The 24235-nt window shown below is 53.8% G+C and overlaps 1 protein-coding gene across 1 annotated transcript; it reads left to right on the top strand.

Annotated features, from left to right (window-relative positions):
- The first annotated feature begins 12102 nt into the window (after positions 1-12102).
- CALM3 (calmodulin 3) lies at positions 12103-21585 on the top strand. Its single transcript, XM_047077799.1, has 6 exons — positions 12103-12224; positions 16635-16665; positions 18954-19097; positions 19247-19353; positions 19593-19728; positions 19870-21585. Exons 1-6 carry the CDS (start codon positions 12222-12224, stop codon positions 19896-19898), a joined length of 450 nt encoding a protein of 149 aa, XP_046933755.1. The 5' UTR covers positions 12103-12221; the 3' UTR covers positions 19899-21585.
- Positions 21586-24235: the final 2650 nt, after the last annotated feature.

The following is a 24235-nucleotide window of genomic DNA, read 5'->3' as shown; positions in this document are numbered from 1 at the left end:
GAAAAGAGTAACTTTACAGTGACAAACCTCACCATCGCCAGTAACAGGACAAACCGGACATCATCTGCCTCCTGATAAGACACACCAAGGACAAAGAGTTATTTCTATGATAATCATTCTTTTAATGTATAACCTGAATCTAGTCATGAGAAAATGTCAGACAAACCCAAACTGATGGACATTCTATAAAGTAACTGACATAAAATTTTCAAAAATGTCAATTTCTTTAAAAAAAACACAAAGAAAGATCGAGGAACTGTTCCAAACTAAAGCAATATGACCGTTAACTGGAATATGTGATCCTGGCTGGAGAAAGGAAGAGAAAGAAAGAAAGAAAGAAAGAAAGAAAGAAAGAAAGAAAGAAGAAGGAAGGGAGGGAGGGAGGGAGGGAGGAAGGAAGGAAGGAAGAGAGAGAAAGAAAGAAAGAAAGAAAGGGAGAGAGAAAGAAAGAAAAACAAAGGAAGGAAAGAAGGAAGAGAGGAAGGAAGGAAGGAAGGAAGAGAGAGAGAGAGAAAGGAAGGAAGGAAGGGGGAGGGAGGAAGGGAGGGAGGGGAAAGGTTTTTTGTTTTTGTGTTTTTTGTGGGTTTTTTGGTTTGTTTTTTTTTGTTTGTTTTTGTTTTTGCTATAAGGACGGATTGAGACAATCGGTAAACTTTGAATAGGCCTGATAATTGTATCAGTGTAAGATTCTCTGATTTTGATTATTGTACTGTGGTTTTGTAGGTGAATGTCCTTGTTCTTAGGAAATTCACATTTAAGTATCTAGAGGTAAAGCAGCATGAGGTCTGGCACTTATTCTCAAATGATTCAGAAAACGCTCCATGTGGGGCAGCCGGGTGGCTCAGTTAATCGTCCGACTTCGGCTCAGGTCATGATCTCACAGTCCGTGAGTTCAAGCCCCGCGTCGGGGCTCTGCGCTGACAGCTCAGAGCCTGGAGCCTGGTCCGGATTCTGCGTCTCCCTCTCTCTCTGCCCCTCCCCTGCTCATCCTCTGTCTCTCTCTCTCTCTCAAAAATAAATAAAAACATTAAAAATTTTTTTGTTTTTAAGAAGGAACTGCCCCATTAGACACTGCCACATTAGTAAGGTTTACACACTTTCACGGTGTTAAAGCCACTGAGATTTGGGGGACTTACTTCTTAGAATAGCTCACATCGCTTACTGTAACAGGTGCATCTTCCTAGTGACAACAGTGAGCGCCCTTCTTCCTCATTTTCTCCTTTCTGTCAGCGGGGAAGCCGTAAGACCCATAGCAGCCATTTGGATGAAGACAGGGAAGCCACATGTGGGGGACGGCAGGGCCAAGCCACCAGCCCCGGATGACGTCAGTAGCCATGCTAGAGATGGGCGAGCTTCTGGAAATGACTAGAAGGCATTACAGAAGAAAGCTGAGGTTTGACTGAGGACACTGCTTTGGGAGAAAGAATAGAAATGTGCAAAGAAGGGGATTAAGAATGTGTTTCCAGGGGCGCCTGGGTGGCTCAGTCGGTTGGGCGGCCGACTTCGGCTCAGGTCACGATCTCACGGTCCGTGAGTTCGAGCCCCGCGTCGGGCTCTGGGCTGATGGCTCAGAGCCTGGAGCCTGCTTCCGATTCTGTGTCTCCCTCTTTCTCTGCCCCTCCCCCGTTCATGCTCTGTCTCTCTCTCTATCTCAAAAATAAATAAACATTAAAAAAAAAAAAGAATGTGTTTCCGCGTGATGGACAACTTAACTCTCCTCTTTTGCCCCCAGGATGTTCAAAGAAAAGATCTAGACGTTTCCACGTGGCAGGACTTTCCCCCACCACACCCCTCTCTCTTGCTAAGCCAACCTCAGTTTTGTCCAGGTGCTAAGTAACAATGTGCTCCAGGGAGGTGAGCCTTGCCCCAAAAGGCGAACCGGGATGGGCCTGAGCCTTGTTCCTGTTTGCTAGTGATTGGTTGAGGGGTGATCATGTGACCCACTAGAGGCCAGTGAAACTTGAAGGGATTTGGGGTGAGGTTTAACTTCTCTGATAAAAAGAAACAGAAGAGCCCTACTCCTTTTCATCCTGACTTGGATTACTGCCTTGGGAAGTCACGTCTGGAGCTATGGCAGCCACCTTGCAACCATAAGGCAGAGAGCCTGAAAATAGAGAATATTGACGATGGCAGACAAGAAGCAGAAAAAGAGTCTGAGGCCTTGGTTACATCATTGAACTACTGAACCAGTCCTGGGCTGACCCTGCCTCCTGACCTTCTATTATGTGAGACACTTTGTTGTTGTTGTTGTTGTTGTTCAATGTTGTTGCTTTATTTGCTATTATTCATCAGAAATCTCTATTTCCTCAAGTCGGAATACTATAAAAATCCACTGGTCTTGATGCGAAAATGTGAATTATCTCTCAATATATAGGAGACAGGATTTCAGATGTTTCCAGAAACCTCCTAGTTTCATTTTTCCTCCCCTTGTTGGATAAATATATTAAGCTTAATAAAACAGTATTTAAAAAAAGAATACAATTGGGGCGCCTGGGTGGCTCAGTTGGTTGAGCGTCCGACTTCAGCTCAGGTCACGATCTCGCGGTCCGTGAGTTCGAGCCCTGCGTCGGGTTCTGGGCTGATGGCTCAGAGCCTGGAGCCTGCTTCCGATTCTGTGTCTCCCTCTCTCTCTGCCCCTCCCCCGTTCATGCTCTGTCTCTCTCTGTCTCAAAAATAAATAAACGTTTAAAAAAAAATTAAAAAAAATAAAAATAAAAAAATAAAAAATAAAAAAGAATACAATAAAATGAAGCCAGTGTGTATCATTCAGGAAGAAAATTATGTGAATACAGTAGCTTGGTAATGTCTTAGAAAATATTTGGATGTTACATTTTTTTTTCCTTTTTCCCTTTATTTGTTTTTTTTAAATTTACATCCAAGTTAGTTAATATACAGTGCAACAAGGATTTCAGGAGTAGATTCCTAAATGCCCCTTACCCATTTAGCCCATTCTCCCACAATCCCTCCAGGAACCCTCTGTTTGTTCTCCATATTTAAGAGTCTCTTATGTTTTGTCCCACTTCCTGTTTTTTTTTTAATTTTTTATTTTATTTTTTTTAATTTACATCCAAACTAGTTAGCATATAGTGCAACAATGATTTCAGGAGTAGATTCTTTAGTGCCCCTTCCCCATTTAGCCCATCCCCCCTCCCACACCCCCTCCAATAACCCTCTGTTCTCCATATTTATGAGTCTGTTATGTCTGGTACCCCTCCCTGTTTTTATATTATTTTTGTTTCCCCTCCCTTATGTTCATCTGTTTTGTCTCTTAAAGTCCTCATATGAGTGAAGTCCTAGGATATGTGTCTTTCTCTGACTGACTAATTTCGCTTAGCATAATACCCTCCAGTTCCATCCATGTAGTTGCAAATGGCAAGATTTCATTATTTTTGACTGCCAAGTAATACTCCATTGTGTGTGTGTGTGTGTGTGTGTGTGTGTGTGTGTGTGTGTGTGTATACCACATCTTCTTTATCCGTTCATCCATTGATGGACATTTGGGCTCTTTCCATACTTTGGCTATTGTCGATAGTGCTGCTATAAACATTGGGATGCGTGTGTCCCTTCGAAACAGCATCCCTGTATCCCTTGGGTAAATGCCTAGTAGTGCAATTGCTGGGTCCTAGGGTAGTTCTATTTTTAATTTTTTAAGGAACCTCCATACTGTTTTCCAGAGTGGCTGCACCAGTTTGCATTCCCAGTGAGATACTTTTTTTTTTTAATTTTTTTTAACATTTATTTATTTTTGAGACAGAGAGAGACAGAGCATGAATGGGGGAGGGGCAGAGAGAGAGGGAGACACAGAATCCAAAGCAGGCTCCAGGCTCTGAGCCATCAGCCCAGAGCCTGACGCGGGGCTCGAACTCACGGACCGCGAGATCGTGACCTGAGCTGAAGTCGGACGCTCAACCGACTGAGCCACCCAGGCGCCCCAAGTGAGATACTTTTTTAATGGAGACCTAGTATGATACAACAATGGCAGACAAGTGACCAATTGTGATCACTGAGAGAAACATGGAGCAAATCACTAAAACATAATGCAGAGAGGTAGAAATAGAAAAACAATCATCAATAGCAATGAACACACTCAGAGCCAAAATCTTGGTTTCTAACATTCTCCAATAAAAGGAGGTTCCTTGGAGAAATGGCTAATTCTAGGACTGCAGCAAGAAATGTACAAAATGAGCTTGGGATATCTTATAGTGCCAGAGAGTAAAGAAGTACCCACCCACCCCGGCCACACACACAGTGAGGGGAAGCCAAAGAGACACAGGAGGCAACTGAAAGAGCTCCCACTAGTCAAAGCTGGAAAAATTTGAGCAACAAAATAAACGATGTAGTGTTGTATTATAAGCTATAACATAAAATAAATATCCACAACTCCATAGCGGTATATATAAAGTGATTGAATAAGGAAACAAATAGGGGAGAATATACAGAGTTCTCGTGTGGACTGGACTGTATATTCAAAAAATGTATGTAGAGGGGCGCCTGGGTGGCGCAGTCGGTTAAGCGTCCGACTTCAGCCAGGTCATGATCTTGCGGTCCGTGAGTTCGAGCCCCGCATCGGGCTCTGGCCTGATGGCTCAGAGCCTGGAGCCTGTTTCCGATTCTGTGTCTCCCTCTCTCTCTGCCCCTCGCCCATTCATGCTCTGTCTCTCTCTGTCCCAAAAATGAATAAACATTGAAAAAAAATTTTTTTCAAAAAATGTATGTAGATATTACCGTCTCAAGGAGATGGAACAGAACTCTCTACTTCTTTGGCGTAGACCGTGCAGTGACTTCCTTCTGAAGAGCACATCTGGGGAGGGAGGGGAAACAACAGTAAGTCTACAGTGGAAACATCTGATGCACAACTATGTCAGCCAGGTGCTCATCGAGGTTAACGTCAATAGTGGTAAGTCATCTACCCTTCCTATGATGTGATGAGAATGACCATAATCCCAATCCCATAATGAGAAAAACACCAGATAAATAACAGTAGAGGGAGATTCTGCAGAAGACCTGACCGGTACTCCTCAAAACTGTCAAGGTAATCAAAACCTTGGTCAAGGTAATCAAAGAAAGTCTGAGACATTGCCATAGTCTGGAGGAGGCTAATGATATGATGAGTAAAAGTGGTGTGGTCCTGGAACAGAAAAAGGACCTTAGATAAACACCAAAAACTGGATTTGGGTTAATGATAACGTATCAGTATTGGTTCACTACTTGTGACAAATGTAAAATCAATAATAAGGGAAATTGGGTGTGGGGTATATGGAACTCTCTGTACTCTTTACAACTTTTCTATAATCTAAAACTATCCTAAAATACAGTTTTTAGAAGTACAGAGGAAAGAATGGAATAATAAACATACACTATTAACCTAAAAGAAGATAAGAAAACAGGAACAAATAGCAGATTTCAAACAGAAAGTGCACAGCAAATGGCAAACTTCAAACCGTATGATTAATCACATTAAATATAAACGAGCCAAACACTCGGATTAAAATACAGAGATTGCCAGACTGGATAAAAAAAACAAAAAACAAAAAAACAAAACAAAACAAAACAAAAAAACCCAAGACCCAACTCTATGCTGTCCACAAGAAACACACTCTAAATATAAATATAGAGTCAAATCAAAAACAAAAGGGTAGAGGGACGCCTGGGTGGTTCAGTTGGTTAAGCGTCCCACTTCCACTCAGGTCATGATCTCGCAGTTTGTGGGTTCGAGCCCCGCGTTGGGCTCTGTGCTGATGGCTCAGAGCCTGGAGCCTACTTTGGGACCTGTGTCTCCCTCCGTCTCTGCCCCACCCCTGCTTGCACTATGTCTCTCTCTTATGTCTCAAAAATGAATAAACATTTAAAAAATAAAAAATAAAGTAAAAGGGTAGAGGGACACCTGAGTGGCTCAGTTGATCAAGCATCCAACTCTGGATCTCAGCTCAGGTCATGATCTCACAGTTCATGAGTTCGAGCCCCATGTCGGCCTCTGCACTGTCAGCACAGAGCCTGCTTGGAGTTCTCTCTCCCTCTCTTTGCCCCTCCCACACTCGTTCTCTCTCTTTCTCTGTCTCTCTCTCTCTCCCTCAAAATAAACAAACTTTAAAAAATTGTTTAAGCAAAAAGGTAGAGAAGATATATCATGCAAACAAAAAATATAAAGAAAATATAAGAACGTGGAGTGTTTATATTGAGATCAGACCAAGTAGACCTCAGAACAAGAAACATTACAAAAAAAAATAATAAAGAGAGTCACTTCATAATTATGACACCATCTGTCGGGAACAATCAGAAACGTAGATGTACCAAATAACAAAGTTTCAAAATACACAAAGCAAAATTCGACAGGTCTGGGGGGAGGGGGGTATAGACAAATCCGCAATCACAGTTAGAAGTGTTAACACTGCCTCCTCAGTAAATGCTAGAACAAGTGGAGGGGGGGGGAGGGGAAGCAGTAAAGACATAGAAGACCTGAGCAACACTATTACCCAATTTTGCCTAATAGACATTTATAGAATACTCCGCATAACAACCACATTCTTTCCAATTGCCCAATATATACCACCTACTGGCGGCCCGTAAAAACAAGCCTCAAGAAAGTTCAAAGGATTGGGGCGCCTGGGTGGCGCAGTCGGTTAAGCGTCCGACTTCAGCCAGGTCACGATCTCGTGGTCCGTGGGTTCGAGCCCCGCGTCAGGCTCTGGGCTGATGGCTCAGAGCCTGGAGCCTGTTTCCGATTCTGTGTCTCCCTCTCTCTCTGCCCCTCCCCCGTTCATGCTCTGTCTCTCTCTGTCTCAAAAAAATAAAATAAAAACGTTAAAAAAAAAAAAAGAAAGAAAGTTCAAAGGATTGATGGGGCGCCTGGGTGGCGCAGTCGGTTAAGCGTCCGACTTCAGCCAGGTCACGATCTCGCGGTCCGTGAGTTTGAGCCCCGCGTCAGGCTCTGGGCTGATGGCTCAGAGCCTGGAGCCTGTTTCCGATTCTGTGTCTCCCTCTCTCTCTGCCCCTCGCCCGTTCATGCTCTGTCTCTCTCTGTCCCAAAAATAAATAAACGTTGAAAAAAAAAATTAAAAAAAAAAAAAGAAAGTTCAAAGGATTGAAGAGTACGTTCTCCGATCACAACGGAGTTAATTTAGAAATCAATAACAAGAAGCATGGGGAAACCCCAGATATTTGGAAATTACACACAATAATAGTCAATCTAGCGATCAAAGAAATTACAAGGGAAATTTAAAAATACCTTGAACTCGATAAAATTAAAATGCAATCCACCAGCGGCACCTGGGTGGCTCATTTGGTTAAGCGTCCGAGTCTCAGTTTCGTTTAGGCTCAGGTCACGATCTCACAGTTCATGGGTTCGAGCCCCACATCGAGCTCTGCACTGACGGTGTGGAGCCTGCTTGGGCTTACACTCTCTCTCTCTCTCTCTCTTCCCCTCCCCACTCATGCTGTCATTGTCTCTCTCACAGTAAATAAATAAACTTAAAAAAATTTTTTTAAACATCTGGCTTTAGCTTAGGTCATGATCTCACAGTTCATGAGTTCAAGCCCCACATCGGGCTCTGTGTTAACAGCTCAGAGCCTGGAGCCTGCTTCCGATTCTGTGTGTCCCTCTCTCTCTGTCCCTCCCCTGCTCCTACTTTCTCCTCTCTCTCCCTCTCCCAAAAATAAATAAACATTAAAAAAAATAAATAAACTGACTAATACACTCACTACAAGGATTCTATCAACACAGACTCCCACGAAGAGTGTAGTCTCAGGCTCTACCAACTGAGCCAGCCAAGTGACCCGAGAATGTGTCATTTGAACAAAGACGTGAAGCTGGGGCGCCTGGTGGCTCCGTCGGTTGAGCGTCCAGCTTCAGCTCAGGTCATGGCCTCGCGGTTTGTGGGTTCAAGCCCCGCTTCGGGCTCTGTGCTGACATCCTGGAGCCTGTTTCAGATTCTGTGTCTCCCTCTCTCTCGGCCCCTCCCCCACTCATGCTCTCTCTCTCTCTCTCTCTCTCTCTCTCTCTCTCTCAAAAATAAATAAACATTTTTAAATTTTTTTAAAGAAGACTTGAAGCTAAGGAAAAGTTACACCATTTGGCTCTTGTGAGGAGAATATTTAAGAAGAGGAAATAATACAAAAGCCCTAAGCCAGACATAAATGTTTGAGGGACAGCAGAGGCCAGTGTGGCTGGAACAGAGAGAGCAAGGGGCAGAGAACAGGGAGGTGAGATCAAAAAAATAACTGGGTCACCAGATTGTGGCATGGGTCCACTGGACCTGGTGTAAAAGTCAGTAAAAGAAAAACCCATTTTATTTTTTTAATGTTTATTTATTCTTGAGAGAGAGAGACAGAGACAGAGACAGTGACAGAGACAGAACATCAGCGGGGAAGGGGCAGAGCGAGAGTCAGACACAGAATCCGAAGCAGGCTCCAGGCTCTGAGCTGTCAGCACAGAGCCCGACGCGGGGCTCGAACCCACGAACCAGGGGATCACTACCTGAGCCAAAGTTGGACGCCCGACCGACTGAGCCGCCCAGGCGCCGCTGTTCGTTTGTTTGGTTTGTTTGTTTTTCGAGAGAGAGACAGAGGACACAAGTGAGCAAGGTAGAGAGAGAGAGAGAGAGAGAGAGAGAGAGAATCCCATGAGGGGCAGAAAGAGAGAGAAGCAGGGCTTCACCCCCCATCACCCCATGCGGGGCTCATGCTCACCCAAAGTGGGGCTCAAACTCACGAACCATGAGATCATGACCTGATCCAAAGTCGGATGCTTAACCCACCGAGCCACTCAGGCGCCCCACGCGAGTCCATTTCTATAAAACTCTAAAACGGGCAAAAATAACCTCTAATGACAGAAGCCAGAACGGTAGTTGCCCGGAGGGGACAGGAATTGACAGGAAAGGGCCACAGGGGAGCTAATTTCTGGGGTGATGGAAATGTTCTATAGTTTGTCCTGAGTAGCGGTTACTCGGGCATATGCAATTGTCAAAACTCACTGAACTGACTACTTCAGATCTGTGCCACATCATTGAATGTGAATTATACCACACACACACACACACACACACACACACACACACACACATGGGGGGGGGGGCTCTGAACCAATCAAAGGCAAGGAAGTCGGACCTGCTGATTGGCTTATGTCTGAACCACGCTGTGGGCATCTTAAGAGTCAGCTCCACCAAAGCAAGGACGGTTACCAAGGGTGGCAAACAAGGGGGTATGGAGATGATTTAGCTTCTTCAAGCGTACGTTTGGCTGGTATAACAAAGTGATCAAACTAAGGGTGGCTTAAGCGATACAGAAGCTTATTTCTGTCTTTTGTTTTTTGAGAGAGAGAGAGAGAGTGTGTGTGTGTGTGTGTGAGCATATGTATATGTATGAGCAGGGAAGGGGCAGAGGTAGAAAGAGAGAATTCCAAGCCCTGACACAGGGCCCGATCCCACAACCCTGGGATCATCACCTGAGCCCAAACCAAGAGGTGGACACTCAACCAACTGAGCCCCCCGGGCGTCCCGATTATTTCCATCTTCAGGAGAAGTCTGGCACTGGGGATGGAAGGATGGGCTGTGCTCCAGGAAGTTAGGGAGAAAGGGGAATCGAAGACAAACACAATCTCTCCCACTGGTGGTGAGGTGGTGTTTCAGAGGGTGGCCTTTTGGTGGCGCAGTCGGTGGAGTGTCCAACTCCGGCTCAGGTCATGATCTCACAGTTTGTGGGTTCAAGCCCCACATCGGGCTCTACACTGAGGGTCCTACTTCAGATAGTTCACTTTCCACTGAACAGACCAAAAGAAGATAAATCACAGCTGTTGGAAAACTGAGAAGAAATCATTGATTCAGGACTCTGGGAATACTTAAATTTCACTGGAGGAAAAATAAAAGGAATTTTAATGACGAGAAAAAATTATCTCTCAAAATGAACGAATGAATGAATAAATAAATAAGTTTTTTGTTTTTTGTTTTTTTAAAAGGAGTGTGGGCTTTTCAGTCAAATTGCTTGGGTTCGCATCCTGACTCTACCTTCTCCTGTGTGATCACGGACAAAGTACTTCAATTCTGTTCTTGGTCAAGCCTTCAGACCTCTCTGGTGTCATCTAATTCCAGTGGCAACAGAACAGGTTCATCAAATGCGGAAATGGAAGGCACAAACCCCTAGAGAGTCTGTGAGAACTAAATGGGCTAAAGCACGCAGAGTGCTTGGAACAGTGCATGGAACAGAGTAAGTGCTCAAAGACGTTACTAGTAGTATATTTTACTATTTCATAACCCTAAGAAATTCAGAAGTTAAGATCTGCCTGGTAGAAATTCAGAGCTAAGAAAAAGAGAGGGAAGGAGAGAGCATGAACTTGCCTTCATTTTGTTTATTTGCTCAGTAAATGTTGACTGGGGTCCTTGGCTTTCTACTTCAGGGCCAGTGCTGACGATCAAGACCGAGTTTAGCCTACATTATATCCATCAGGAATTCTTTGGTTACAAGTGACAAAAATTCTAACTGGTTTGGGACAAAGGGAAATTTTAATAGCTCATGTGATCAAAATTCCGACAGGACGGTATGCAGTAGGTTTCGAGAGTACTGGAACCAGGGAAGTAAAAACCAACGGTACTCTCACCCCAACTCTTGTTTGCTTCTCCCTGGTGTCAACATTATTCTCTCCTCCAGCAGTGGGAAGATGGCCACAGCCAGCACTGGACCTATTCCTTCAAAGCCTCACCACCCATAAGGAAAAGGTGGGGTTTTTTGTTGTGGGTTTTTTGTTTGTTTGTTTTTTGGATTTTATTTTTAAGTAATCTCCACGCCCAATGTGGAGATCGAACTTCAACCCCAAGATCATGAGTCACATGCTCTACCAATGGAATCAGCCAGGCGCCCCCATAAGGAAAAGGCTTCTTGCCCCCCCCCCCCAGTCTGCACCCAAAAACCCAGGGAAAGACTCTCATTGATTCCGCCTACAGTCGGTTCCAGGCGGGACATAATGATTGGCCCAGCTTGACTTCCTTGTCCATTCCTCAGCCAATCGTGGGGGTATGAGGGGCGGGACACATTAAAAACCGGCAGCTCCTAAACAAGGTTGTTTTGGAGTTCCAGTAAACAGTTTTCAGCTAATATTTGCATCCTCTTTCCTCCTATGGTTGGAACCTTGGAGAAGTGCAAGACTCGGGTGGGTCTAGGAGATAGAAGGAGAATGGTTGGGACCTATGGTCTCCCCAGCCCAGCCCAACACAGGTCGCTGCATACAGCACGCGCCCCATCCGTGCCCGTTAAGTCAATGAATGAATGTCCTGTTCCCAGAGGCTGTCCTCTGACGGCCCCAGTTTCCTAGACTCTGAGCTGCTCAGGCGTGACGCGGGGACAGGGGTCCCGCACACCTGCGGGGTGCGTCTCAGGGCGCAGACACCAGCCGCGACAGGCGGAACCCTCGCGAGCACAACCTTGAAGACCCCGCCAGCCAGCAGGGCCCAGTTGGGGGCGGGGCTTCCAGACCCCAGCATTTTGGATTGCACCATCTTTCCGCTGTTAGAGGGGAGGGCCGAGATAGGACTTCTGCATCTTTCGCCAGCCCTTTTACCATTCCCTGACCACCAGGACAATATACTTGCGTCTCTAATAGCCACACAGTCTCCCCCTTCGCCTCATTACACCTCACGGCTGCCCGCAGCCACACATTTCAGGCTTCCCCACCACGACCGCGCAGTGGCTCGCCCCAGTTTGACGCATTGCAGGGCAGGCCGGACCAATCGGCGCCGCGCTCTCATTTCCGCCATGGACCGGACCCAATAGCGGCGCCGCTCACACAGGGACGCAGCACGCGCCGCCGAGCGGTGCCCCTCCGCCGGAGAGGCGAGTGGAAGGGACCCAGGGGGCGGGGCGCGCGGCCACGGAAAGTAGTCCCGCGGCGGAGGCGCGTGCCCGCGCGCGCGCGCGCGCGACCGGAGGCAAAGCCCGGCCCTGCGCGGGGTGGGCGCGAGGGATCCGCGGGCCCGTCGGTGCGGAGCGGGGCGCGGAGGGATCCGTGGGAGCCGCAGTGCGGCGGCGCGCGGGCAGGGCGGGGCGGGGCCGGGCGAGGCGGGGCGCGCGCGCGCGGCGGCCGTTGAAGGACCGTTGGGGCGGGAGGTGGCGGCGGCGGCGCGCGCTGCGGGCAGTGAGTGTGGAGGCGCGGACGCGCGGCGGAGCTCGAGCTGCTGCAGCTGCTGCCGCCGCCGGAGGAACCTTGATCCCCGCGCTCCGGACACCCCGGCCTCGCCATGGTGAGTGAGGCTGGGAGACCGCCCAGGCTGGGGCTCTGAGGCGGGCACGGCGGGCAGGACTCCCGAAGGGGCGAAGGGACCCAGAACGGGGAGTGTTGGGGCCCCGGCGAGCGCCTCTGGACCCCCTTCGGCCCGGGGGACGTTCAAACCCAGAGCGGGACATTTGGATCCCAGAAGGGGGGTTGGGGCTTGAAAAGCGACTTTTAATACCAGCTGGGGTGTTGAGACCCCGAAATGGGCACCCGAGCTCTCAAAGGGGACGTTTGAACCCGGGATGGGACATCTGGACCCTCAGAGGGGGCGTTTGGAGCCAGAAAGGGCGTTTGGAGCCAGAGTGGGGCGTTTGGTCTCTGAGGTGGGGTGTTGGGACCCCATAGGGGGCGAGGTAAGAAACACTGGCTGGGGAAGGAGGGGGTGTCGGGGCCCTAATGAAGACTTTGGGTCCTAAAAGGATGCAGGGAAGGGAGATCAGAGGAAGGCCAGGCTGCCAGGGAGCTCCCGAGAGGGGGCCGTGTGGAGCTGGACCTGGGTGGGGGAGAGGGGCAGGGATGGGGGTGACTTCTGCAGATCAGACCCTGGGGGGGGGGGATGGTTCTCCAAAGACCGGCATTGCAGAGGAAGGAGGAGGAGGGCGAGGTGCAAGCTTAGGGGAGGAAGAGCCTGCGGTGGGTGGCAGTGGAGGTTAGAAGATGCTCTGGAAGCCTGCGGGGACTGAAAAGGATTGGGGTCGGCGACGTGGTTAAGAGGGAATGGCGAGGCCGGTGCCTGCCAGTGGTGGGGGAGCAGGAGGCCTCGTGGTTGATTTGGGGGGCGGCCAGAAAGGGCTCTGAGGTTGCTAGTGGGTTGAGGCTGTTGAACTGGGGAGGTTGGTGTTCTTGGGAGGGGGCTGGGGCTGAGTGTTGTGTTGGGTCCAGCAGAAGGTGGGGGTGGGAGAGGACTCAGGCTCCGGTGGTGGGAGGTGAGGTGAAAGGAGGCCTGGGGGTGGGGGTGGGGGTTGTTAGAGAAGATGAACGACAGCCAAGGTGGGCCTGGATTTGGAGGTGGATGTGGCTAGCGCCCTGGAGGTCTCCGGGGAAAGACCAGGACAAAGACTGTTCCGTGTAGATGGGGAGGGGGCTGCAGAGGCCAAAGGGAGTGGCCATACGGTCCCCCTTCCCCAGGAAGAATGGGGCTGGGCAGGAGGCGCCCCAGCAGTGGGAGCAGGTGGGCGGAGTTGTTCAGGCCCCTTATTGCGCACTGAAGCCGCATGAAATGGGGGTGGGGGGATCAAAGTTTGGGATGCACCAAATGAGCCAGCCTTGTAAGCGGAGAATCTCACCCCCTCGCTGCCCCTTTCGGACCAAGAGGGCGGCTTTTTCCAAACAGGAGCCCCGGTTTTCTTACGGTCTCCCGCTCCCTGTGCTGCTCTCCTCACTTGTGCCAAATGACAGTGCAGTACAGTGTGGCGTCGGTGACAATCGGACGCCTGTTCCTGGGGCCTCGGGGTGGGGGCTGCAGAGCTGGGACCGAGCGAGCGGACCTCCAGAGGGACCCCTTCGTCGGCCTGAAGGCCGCTTGTTCCGCCCAGGGGGCTCCCCGAGCGCTTCTGTGAATTCACACAGCGAGGGCTTTGAGAGAAAACCAGCAGACGAGCTCTTTCCTGCGCCCCGCCACCCACAACACCCACAGCCCCCCCAGGCTCAGCTTCGGAACCGTGCACAGCCATCCTCCCTGGCAAGGCTGGGGAGAGCAAGCAGCCGCTGCTTGTATCAGGTCTCATACTTGCTGACACAGACCCGGTGGCTCCTCTTGCCATTACCCCGATTTCCCCCGGCAGGACTTGCTAGAGGGGCCCCGAAGAAGCGCCGGCAGGTGCCAGGAGGCCCCCCACGTCCCGGATGGGACCTGAGCTTTGGCCCCAGCTGGTTTCTCTTCCCGTTTGTAATCAGCAAGGTATGGGTGGGACAAGTCCCTGTGAACCGGCCTTGGACTTTGGCCTGAGCGCTGTGGCTCCACCTTGGCCCGGGTGAGGGGCCCTGGCCTTGGTTTCTGATCTCATCTAACACTGCTCCCTGGCGTTGGCTGGGGGCTGGGTCAGGGCAGAGAAATAATACCCTCTTCCCTCCCCCACCCCAAGGGTTGTTTTTTTGTTTTTTGTTTTTTTTTTTCTTGTCCAGCCCCTGGCCGGAGCCTAGGATGAGGGCTAAGGAAGCAGTAGACCGGCTGGGTGATCTTGGAGACACTTTTTGTGAAAGCTTAAAATCTTCAGATTTTGGAAAGGGAAGAAACCCCGAGGAGGGCCCCCCCCCCACCTCCGCCCGCCCGGCGATGATAATTTCTTGGGTGATCGGTCTTCTGGCCAGTAACCATGCTTTGAGATCGAGAGCTCGGGAGCTGGGACCTTTCCTTCACCAGGCAGGGGAGAGGGTCTCCTAGTGCGGGGAGGGACAGCGTCTGACAGGCTCTACAGGCAGAGCCGCGCCTATTTGCGGCGGCCCCGGAACCCCGCGTGGCATACCTCATCTGGACCGTCCAGCTGGCGGGGGGGAGTGGCAGACAGGCCTGCGGAGCCCCTTCCGGGCATTCCGGTCAACCTGTCCCAGCCCCCGACGGTGCTGCCCGAAGGCAGAGTGGTGCAGTAGGGGTGGGAAGGCCCCGGATTGGGCCGGCTCTCCCCATCCGGGGCCAGGGGGGAGAGAGAACGAGGTGCCAGGAGGACGGCAGCCCTCCTCCCCGGACTGTTACTCGGCCCTCCTCTCTCTTCCCTCTCCCCTGGCATTGCCTGGCCCTCGGTAACCAGAAGCCCATCCTCTCTTCTCACTTTCCCCCCCACCCCCAGCAGCTTCCTCGGGTGTCAGGACCGGGCTTCTCTGCCCATGGGAGCCAAGGGAAGCGGGCCGGCATTTTAGGAGCCCAGCAGCCCCCAGTCTTTTTTGAAGGCGGTACAGAAGCGTCCCTCCGGTCGTCCTCCTCACCTTCCCTTTAGACTTCGGACTTTTCTAGAATGTGCACGTGTGGTGTTTTTCCTTCTCCACCTTCTTTCCTCCCTCCTCCCTCAGCCGTCTCTTTCTCTTTCATCATCACTGTGCTTCCCCCTCCCATTCCGCCTGTTTGGGGCTTGGCCTCAAGTTCCTCTTCCCTTAGATCTAAAAGAAAAAAGAAAGGAAAGGGGACATCTCAGACCAATTCTAACGTGACCAGTTCTTAGTGTTTGGGACGGGGTGCGGGTGGGAGGGTCGTGGCTAGCTTCCGGTGGGAGCTCTGGAAGCACCGTGCAGATAGTTCGCATCAGTTTTGAGGGCGTCCAGCCTCACGGCGAGAGCCGTGCTGTGGACGCGGAGCCCCTTCCCCCTGATGGTGGAAGCAAAGGAGGGGGCAGCCGCCTGGGCACCAGGCCCGGTGGCATCTTGTCGGCAGCGTTCACCAAAACCAGGGAGAATTCGGGTATTGGCCGCCTGGAGCTAAATGTTGGGACTCCGGCTCCCCCCGCCCCGCCCCCAGCTCCTCGTCCAGAAGGTCCCCCGGCCTGGCTGATTCCCAGCACACCAGTGCAGAAGCCGGTCCCGGCCTCTCCTCTGCCCCGCCCCCAAACCCCGCATGCAGCAAGGGCTGCCTGCCACCGACTGGCCGGTCCCCAGAGTGGCCGGGACTGGAAAGGGTTAAAAACTGCAGCGAAGCCGGGGAAGCTGACTTCGGTCCTCCAGCCTTTGCCGGTGGTGCTGTGCCGCAGCCGCAGTCCCCTCCCCAACATTTGCCCCTCCTGCCCCTCCAGAAGAAATGGAACAGAGCACAGGACAGGCCAGGGACGCACAGCTGCCGCCTCTGGCCCGGCTGGGGTTCTGTCAAGTACTCAGAGCCGTTCAGCACCACCAGTTAGGAGAATTTTTGCCAGTTGGGTCCACTGTGCTCAGACCTGGCACCTCCAAATAGGTGACACAGAAACTAGCGAAGAGCCCAGACATCTTCCCTCTGTCCTACCCAAGGGCTGGCCTGTTTCAGTGTGGAGCCTTCTAGAGCTGCACGGTCGGGCCTCCAAGGGCAACTGCTCCCTTCACTCAGCCTCTGGGGCTCCCAGCGGCCGCGCCGTGCCAGCGCGGCTGGTCTGGGGCCCCCCAGCCGCTGTGGCCCCGAGGCACGCTAGGTCGAGACCGGAAGCCCTTGGGTCTGGGCAGCCTACTCAGGGCCCTTGTCGGGCAGCCTGGGTTTCCAGGCCACTTCAGGCCCCAGCTTCCTGAATCACCAGACTTTCTCCCAGACCCCGGCTCTCCTTTGGGCCCCGTCAGGCACGTGCCTCCTTTGCCGAGGTGCCTGGGTGCGTGGGCTGGCGTGGGCCGGCGTGGGGAACTGGCCTCACCAGAGGGGGCTGGGCGGAGCCGGCAAGACTGCGACTGGCTGGCCCAGTGACTGACTTTCTCCTCCTTGCCTTTCCAGGCTGACCAGCTGACCGAGGAGCAGATCGCAGGTGAGCTCCCCTCCCCTCCTTCCCCTCGTCCTGCCCCGGGAAGGCCTTCGAGCGCCCGGCCAGGAGTAGCACCCGACAGATATGCTCGTGTGTTCCCTACGTCGCTTAATGCCGTGCCTTGTGCTTCGAGCGTGGGGAACTGTGGATACTTGCGCACCGCACCCCGATTACACCGGCCCCCGTGATCCTGAGATGCCACGTCTGTGTTCCTCTCCCGAGCTGGAGTCATCCAGGGGGCCTTTGTTAACCCGTGGCTTCAGGGCGAACCCCTCCGTCTGTCCCAGCTCCTGCCAGTTGGGCTCCAGTTGGGCTCCGAAGGCGAGCCTCCCTCGGGGGCTGCAGAGCTCCCGTCCCACTTTAGGAGCCACCCAGGAGATGGCTCGTCACTCCCGTCACTCCCACCTCTGCGCTCGCCTGCGCTCCGCACTCCCCTCTGCACGTGCTTGCAGCCACTCTCCTCTGCCAGAAACGGCTTCCCCTCGCCCCTCCTCATCCTTTGGGCCTCCGCTCAGATGTCATCTTGGAGAGGCCTCCCCTAACTCCCAGTCTCAGATCACCTTCCTTTGCTTCCCAGCACGTCACTCCAGGCGCTCCCCTCGTAGCTCTTCTCACTATCTGAAACTATTTTATATCTTTACCTGCTGTGTCTCTTGTCACTAGGTGTGAGCAACTTGAATTGGGGGCTTTTTTTGGTGGGGGGGGTCCGTTCTGTATCTTCAGTGCCCAGCACATAGTCAGTGCTCCGTACGTTTTGTTGGCCAAATAAATGAATAAGCGAATGGTCGTACATCTCCCGGGAAGCCAAAAGAAATCCTGGCATCCCATCTCCTTCATTTTTGTGGCCACCTACCTGGCCCCTAAGGCCCAGAAAGGTCACCACTGCAGGAACTTTTGTGTGATTGAGTGGGTCGCTCAGTCTCCCTCTCCCAAGACTGCACTGCCGAGGACAGAAAGCACCTCTCGGTTCGTGTCCACGACCGCGGGCCAGCACGAAGTAGACACAGGGGAGGGGCTCACGGAACGGGCCCCTGCAGCTCCCCAGACCCCAGCTGTGCTGTCAGGTCCGGTGGGCCGCGTTATGAGTACTGAATGCCCCATGTCGGAAGTGGGAGGAGGCCGGAGTCGACCTGCCTTCGTCTCCTCCCTCCCCCCCGCCAGCCCACAGTCGGTCACACTTTCAGTTTGGAAATGGCCCCCAGTGGCTGTGGAGACCCGCCAAGGAGAGCTGGGGAACCGCCCTGTTGGGTGATCGTGAGCTCAGGGAGCCCCCACGACCCGCCCCCTGCCCTCCACAGCAACGGCAAGGCCTTGGCGCTGGGACCGGCCTCCCCGGTCTCCCTGGGGAGGCTCGTCTCCCGGTGGCCCGGAGGCTGGGGGACACAGCTTCTCTCTCGGCTGTGCGTGTGGCTCTCGCGGCACCTGCCACCCACGCCCCAGCTCTGCCCTTGTGTGACACAAACAGCACGCTCTCCGCCCCGTCCCCATTAGCAAACTGTCCCCCACGTCACCCCGGCCCACACCCTCTGGGAATAGGCTGCCAGGCATCTGTTCCCTAGGGAGCCCCAGGTGCCAAAATGGGCCCGGTGGGAGGGCGGCAGCCGCGTGCTTCTGTCCCCGCTCCTGATGCGTCCCCAGCTGTGGCCTTCCCACTCAGCGCCACTAGCTCTCCATCCCGCTTGGCAGCCGGCCCCTCTCCTTCCATCCTCCGCCCACCCCACGCGCCGTCCGTCCGTCGGCCACGCCCCGCTGCCGGCCACCCCCTCACCGCGTCACACGCGGCCACTCGCTCCTCCTCGGGGAGCCGGTGGCGCCGGCCCGGGGAACCGGGCCCGCGGTACCAGTCGGGAGGGACGCGGGGCCAGGCAAAGGCATTCTGCAGCCTCCCCTTCCCTTCCCAGCCGGTTGGCCTTGGCCGGCCTACTTCAGACAGAGAGTTCTCTTGGCTCTTGTCCACTCCGTGACTTTAGTCCGTTTCATCATCTGAGGGAGAGGCTGAAGCCAGGGACCAGCAAGAACTATAGAATTCTCGAAGAACAGCCGTCAGCCTGTGTTTCCCCCTCTGTCCTCGCTGAGCTAGGTTGGCGGAACGGGTAGCTCCACCGGGTACAAAGTAGGTGCTCAATAAATGTTGACTGAAGGAAGGGGTCTGCCCTGAGCCCCGAAGCGAGGGGCTCGGACCAGAAGTCTCGCTCTGACTTCTTCAGGTAGGACGGACTCCCTTGGCCTTCGTCCACGGAGAGTTTTCCCTGTGGTCCTTGACCTCTGCTTCGTTCCCTCTCGTACCCCAGAGTTCAAGGAGGCCTTCTCCCTCTTCGACAAGGATGGAGACGGCACTATCACCACCAAGGAGTTGGGGACGGTGATGAGGTCCCTGGGACAGAACCCCACCGAAGCAGAGCTGCAGGACATGATCAACGAGGTGGACGCGGATGGTGAGCCCCGTGGCGCGGGCAGACGGCCCCGCTCTGGGGCACCTTCCTAGGGGTGACGGATGAGCGGGTGCCGCCGCTGCCGGGGCTCTGGCGTGGCCTCCCAGGGTCCGGGCCAGGAGCACTCCCGACTCCCTTCTCCCCGCTTCCAGGGAACGGGACCATTGACTTCCCGGAGTTCCTGACCATGATGGCCAGAAAGATGAAGGACACAGACAGCGAGGAGGAGATCCGAGAGGCTTTCCGCGTCTTCGACAAGGTAAGCGGTCCTTTGCCGGAGTGGCTCTGGGATCCGACGGAGAGACGGGTGGCTGGGGCCCCGGGTCACCGCTTCCACGAGGCACCGGTCCCGGTGCCGGCTTGCCGCGCGGCCTCGGGAGGCCCCCCTTCCCCTGCTGAGCGTGGGTGCCTGCCGGTCCCCGCCCTGCTGCCTCTCCCCCTGGGCCCACCCCCCGTCGGAGCCTCAGGTTCGGAGCCCTTCCCCGTCCCCACACCCAGGACGGCAACGGCTACATCAGCGCTGCCGAGCTCCGTCACGTAATGACGAACCTGGGCGAGAAGCTGACCGACGAGGAGGTGGACGAGATGATCAGAGAGGCCGACATCGACGGGGACGGTCAGGTCAACTATGAAGGTGAGCTGACGCCAGGCGCTCGCTCCGGAGCGGCCGCGAGGCGCGGCTTCGGGAACAAGCCCCAGGCCCCTGGCGCCCGGGAGGGCCGCCGGCCCGGCCGCGCTCACCCGCTGACCCCCCGCTCTCCGTTTCACTCCACAGAGTTTGTACAGATGATGACGGCCAAGTGAAGGCCCCCGGGCAGCTGGTGATGCCCACTCTCGTGATCTCTCTCTTCTCGCGCGCGCGCTCTCTTCAACACTCCCCCGCGTTCCCCGGTTCTAGCAAACACCAGTCGATTGACTGAGAATCTGATAAAGCAACAAAAGATTTGTCCCAAGCTGCATGATTGCTCTTTCTCCCTCCTTGAGCCTCCTCCCTCCCGTGCCCACCGTCCCTTCCTTTCTCCCTCCCCCCTTCCGTTCACATCTTCCGAGGCCTGATGCGTTCATAAGACGAAGCCCCATTCCCCTGAGGGGAGCCTCTGCCCTCCTCCTCCAGCCCGGGTGGCTCTCCTCCGTTTTGGTTTGTTTCCTTTCGTGTGTCATCTTATTTTGGGTGCCGGGTGGCTGCCAGCCCCGTCCCGGGACCTGCTAGGGAGGGGACGAGGCCTCACCCGGACAGAAGAGCATGCCTTTTACTGTTGCATGCAACCAGCCCCGTGATTCCGTGTGCACATCCCGGCAGCCTTTTGGGGCAGGGGTGCCGAGAGAGGCGTTCCAGAAGGACTTGGGGGGAGTTGAGGAGTTGTGGTATTGACTGGCTGTGGCTCAGGAGGGGGTCGAGGGGCAAGGGAGTCCTGGAAGCCGGCGTTCTTTTACCAGTCGAGGGGGCCGACTCGCCGAAGGGGACGGACAGAGCGGACCACACTCAGATCCCACCGGCCGCTGTTCTGAAACCATCCGATCGACTTCCTGAGGTTGGGCTGGGTGGGGGCCGCTCGCTCGGCCGGGCCGCTCTGCAGGTTGTCCACACCCGTGTTTCGAAAGCGATCTCCGGCTGTTCTGTAAATACCTGGTGCTAACGTCCCATGCCGCTCCGCCATGAGGCGCCCGCCCGCCCGCACCGAGGTCCCCTCGCTGGAACGGATGTGGGGATGTTGCTTTGTAATGTACAGGTTATCCTTTGGGTTTGGTTTTCTTTTTTCTTTCTTTCTTTTTTTCTTTATGCCCCTTAAAACTAATTCTGTCAAAGACCCTGCCGGGCTAGCCGAAGGGTGGGGAGAGGGAAGGCGAGCCCCACCACGCTCTCGAGAGAACATACCTGCAATAAAACGGTGTTGTCGGCTAGCTGCCCGGAGGACTGGCCAGCCGGCCCCTCCCGCTTCTCCGTGGTGACTTGGTTGGCTCCTTAACATCCGTGCTGTCTCTGTGCCCTCTCTCCCTTCGCCCGCCTGCCTGCCCCCACACTCCCCCGGCGGAGAGCATGATCCGTGACCTTGCTTCTGATTTTCGCCTCTGGGACAAGTAAGTCAATGTGGGCAGTTCGGTCGTCTGGATTCTTCTTTTCCTTTTTCTGTTCAGTTCATCTTGCCCCCCCCTCCCCCCACACACACACACACCCCGCCCCCAGGTCGTTCAAGTGGCTTTTCTTGGGACCTGCCCAGCTTTGAGAATCTCCTCACCCACCCTCTGGCTCTCAGCCTCTGGGGAGGGGAGGGGAGGGACGGGGCGTAGTGGGAGACCCAGCCAAGAGCTGAGGGTTAAGGGCAGGTAGGCGTGAGGCTGTGGACATTTTCGGAGTGTTTTGGTTTAGGTTTTGGTTTGTTTGTTTTGTTTTTTGTTTTTTTTTTTTTAAACCGGGCAATATTGTGTTCAGTTCAAGCTGTGAAGAAAAATATATATCAATGTTTTCCAATAAAATACAGTGACTACCTGACTTGGGTCTTCCCCTCTCGCCTCTGTTTCTGGGCCTGCTCCCTGCGTGGGCCCTGCAGCCCTGCCCTGGAAGAGCCTCCATGCTCACTCAAGAGCCTCGTCCTTGTCACTGGCTGCCGAGAGGGGACCTCTGAGCTGGAGTTCTGATCCCAGCCAGATTTCACAGGTCCGGGTCGTTGAGGGCGGGATACTGATCCGGCCGTGTGGCCCGTCAACTTTGCGCGCTCACCATAGTGATGAGGGTGCACCGCCCCCTGTATCCGGCCGGCGAGGGAGCCCAAGATGAGGCCAGGGAAGGCCTGAGGCCAGTTCGGGCCATGAGAGCAGCCCGTCCCATCGAGCCGAGCCGAGACCCAGACCCGAAGGATGAGCGCTCACACTGGGAGGGAGGCCGTCCCAGGGAACAGCAAGGAGGCACACCCAAGCTGGCAACAGCAAGCTGGCTGAGGCCCAGCTGGGGGGTTCTCAGGGTGCTCTGGGGAAGAGGTGACATTCACTGGGAGAGGGCGAGAGGGCACGAGCGCGCGAGACGAGATTTGAAACGAGCCCCAAACGACACAGGGGTACGAGGAAACAAGGGCTGGGGTCCGGTGGTTCCGTAGGGGAGGTGTGGAACCATCCTCTCCGCAAAACATGAGCCCCGCCCCCGACTGCAAATCCCACCTGCTCCCCGTTCTCGGGGGTGCAGGGGATGAACCGTTAACGGACAGGGTCTAACTTCTGACCCGCCCACACTCCACCTCCTCCACCTGGCAGGAGGGAAACAGGGACTGAACAGAGTGGAATTTTATTTTATTTTATTTTTTTTTTCAACATTTATTTATTTTTGGGACAGAGAGAGACAGAGCATGAACGGGGGAGGGGCAGAGAGAGAGGGAGACACAGAATCGGAAACAGGCTCCAGGCTCTGAGCCATCAGCCCAGAGCCCGACGCGGGGCTCGAACTCACGGACCGCGAGATCGTGACCTGGCTGAAGTCGGACGCTTAACCAACTGCGCCACCCAGGCGCCCCCAGAGTGGAATTTTAAAAAAACCTACTTTTGGGGCGCCTGGGTGGCGCAGTCGGTTAAGCGTCCGACTTCAGCCAGGTCACGATCTCACGGTCCGTGAGTTCGAGCCCCGCGTCGGGCTCTGGGCTGATGGCTAGAGCCTGGAGCCTGTTTCCGATGCTGTGTCTCCCTCTCTCTCTGCCCCTCCCCCATTCATGCTCTGTATCTCTCTGTCCCAAAAATAAATAAACGTTGAAAAAAAAATTTAAAAAAAAAATAAAAAAACCTACTTTTCGCTGCCCCATCCCTGGCCTTGGGAGGTTAGAGAAGGCCAGCAGCGGGGCCCAACCTCGGGGGCCTTTCTGGTGGCAGAGACATCAGGCCAGGGCTGGGCCTTCCCGCCGTGGGCCAGTCGCCGGAGCCCAGCACCGCGGGTGCGCAAGTCGGGAGCAGCAGGCCATTCTTCCAGAGCCCCAGCTTCTGGGCCCCCTTTTTCTACCCTCTGGCTGTGGTTTGCCTTCTGGCGCATGGAGAAGGTGGAGTGTGATGGATGAGAGCCTGCCCCCCCCACCCCCACCCCCGAGAGGGCAGCTGCCCTCTTAGCTGCCAGGACACCTGTGGAAAATTCTGGTCTCACAGTTGAGAGGAAGACAAGTTTTGGTGACCCACGGAACTGGGCTCCAAGCCGTATGAGCACTCGCTACAGTGAGTCCGCGGGCTCGCCAAACCTCAAGGTCGGTCCGTCTGTGCCACTTCCTACCGGATAACCTGTGGGCCTCAGTTTACCATTCTGCAAAATGGAAAATAGTAATGATCCCGTAAAAGGGAGATCATAAAAACATCCACTTCAGAGCGCCTGGGTGGCTTAGTCGGTTAAGCCTCTGTCTTCGGCTCAGGTCATGATCTCATGGTTCACGAGTTCAAGACCCGCTTCGAGTGAGTCCTGCTTCTCTCTCCCTCTTGCTCTCTCTCTCTCTGCCTCCTGCTCAGTTGTGCCCTCTCTCTCTCAAAAAAATAAAACGTATTTAAAAAAAAAATAGGGGTGTCTGGGTGGCTCAGTCAGTCGAGCGTCCGCCTTCAGCTCAGGTCATGATCTCATGGTTCACGAGTTCGAGCCCCGCTTCGAGTGAGTCCCCTTCTAGAGAGAGTCTCCTTCTCCCTCTGCCCCTCCCCTGCTCATGCTCTCTCTCAAAAGTAAACATTAAAAAAATATACTTAAAGAAAAAAAACCCACCGACTTCAGAGGGCTGTGCCAACCACTTTCTAGACACATCTCGTTTAATTGGCGCACGGGCGAGATTGAGTCCGAACGAGACTCCGCACCCAGTTGGGGTGCCCGTGCTCTGCGCCGGGGCATCTGGCCCTAAAATAATGATCAAAATCTGGAGGGCCCCAGGCGGGTGAAGCCTCCTGCACCACACTTCTTGGACGTGGCCGAACCGGGTCCCTAAACCCCAGATCATTCGGATTCCCAAACACCCAATGCTTTTAACCACCGCCTCGCCTCGCACTGCCTGCCCTGCTCTACTGCCTGTCATCGTTTTTCCCCCTTGGGCCCTATGTTTTGAAAGACTTTTACTCCCAGACAGGCTGCGTTATTAAATAATCATGACTTCGCCTTCCCATTCTTTATTAATCAAAGACACGTAGACGGCACTCGG

The sequence above is a fragment of the Lynx rufus genome, unplaced genomic scaffold (assembly GCF_022079265.1).
Source record: "Lynx rufus isolate CCGP_SWC_20201006 ecotype Redwood Valley unplaced genomic scaffold, mLynRuf1.p SCAF_16, whole genome shotgun sequence".
In the NCBI taxonomy this organism is placed as follows: domain Eukaryota; kingdom Metazoa; phylum Chordata; class Mammalia; order Carnivora; family Felidae; genus Lynx; species Lynx rufus.
This window is presented reverse-complemented; position numbering and strand designations above follow the sequence as displayed.

What these genes read in the sequence shown, in the direction of transcription:
- CALM3 (XM_047077799.1), top strand. An exon ending in CAACGAGGTGGACGCGGATG is followed by an intron (nt 19,098 to 19,246) that starts GTGAGCCCCGTG and finishes CCCCGCTTCCAG; the next exon opens with GGAACGGGACCATTGACTTC. An exon ending in CGGTCAGGTCAACTATGAAG is followed by an intron (nt 19,729 to 19,869) that starts GTGAGCTGACGC and finishes TTCACTCCACAG; the next exon opens with AGTTTGTACAGATGATGACG.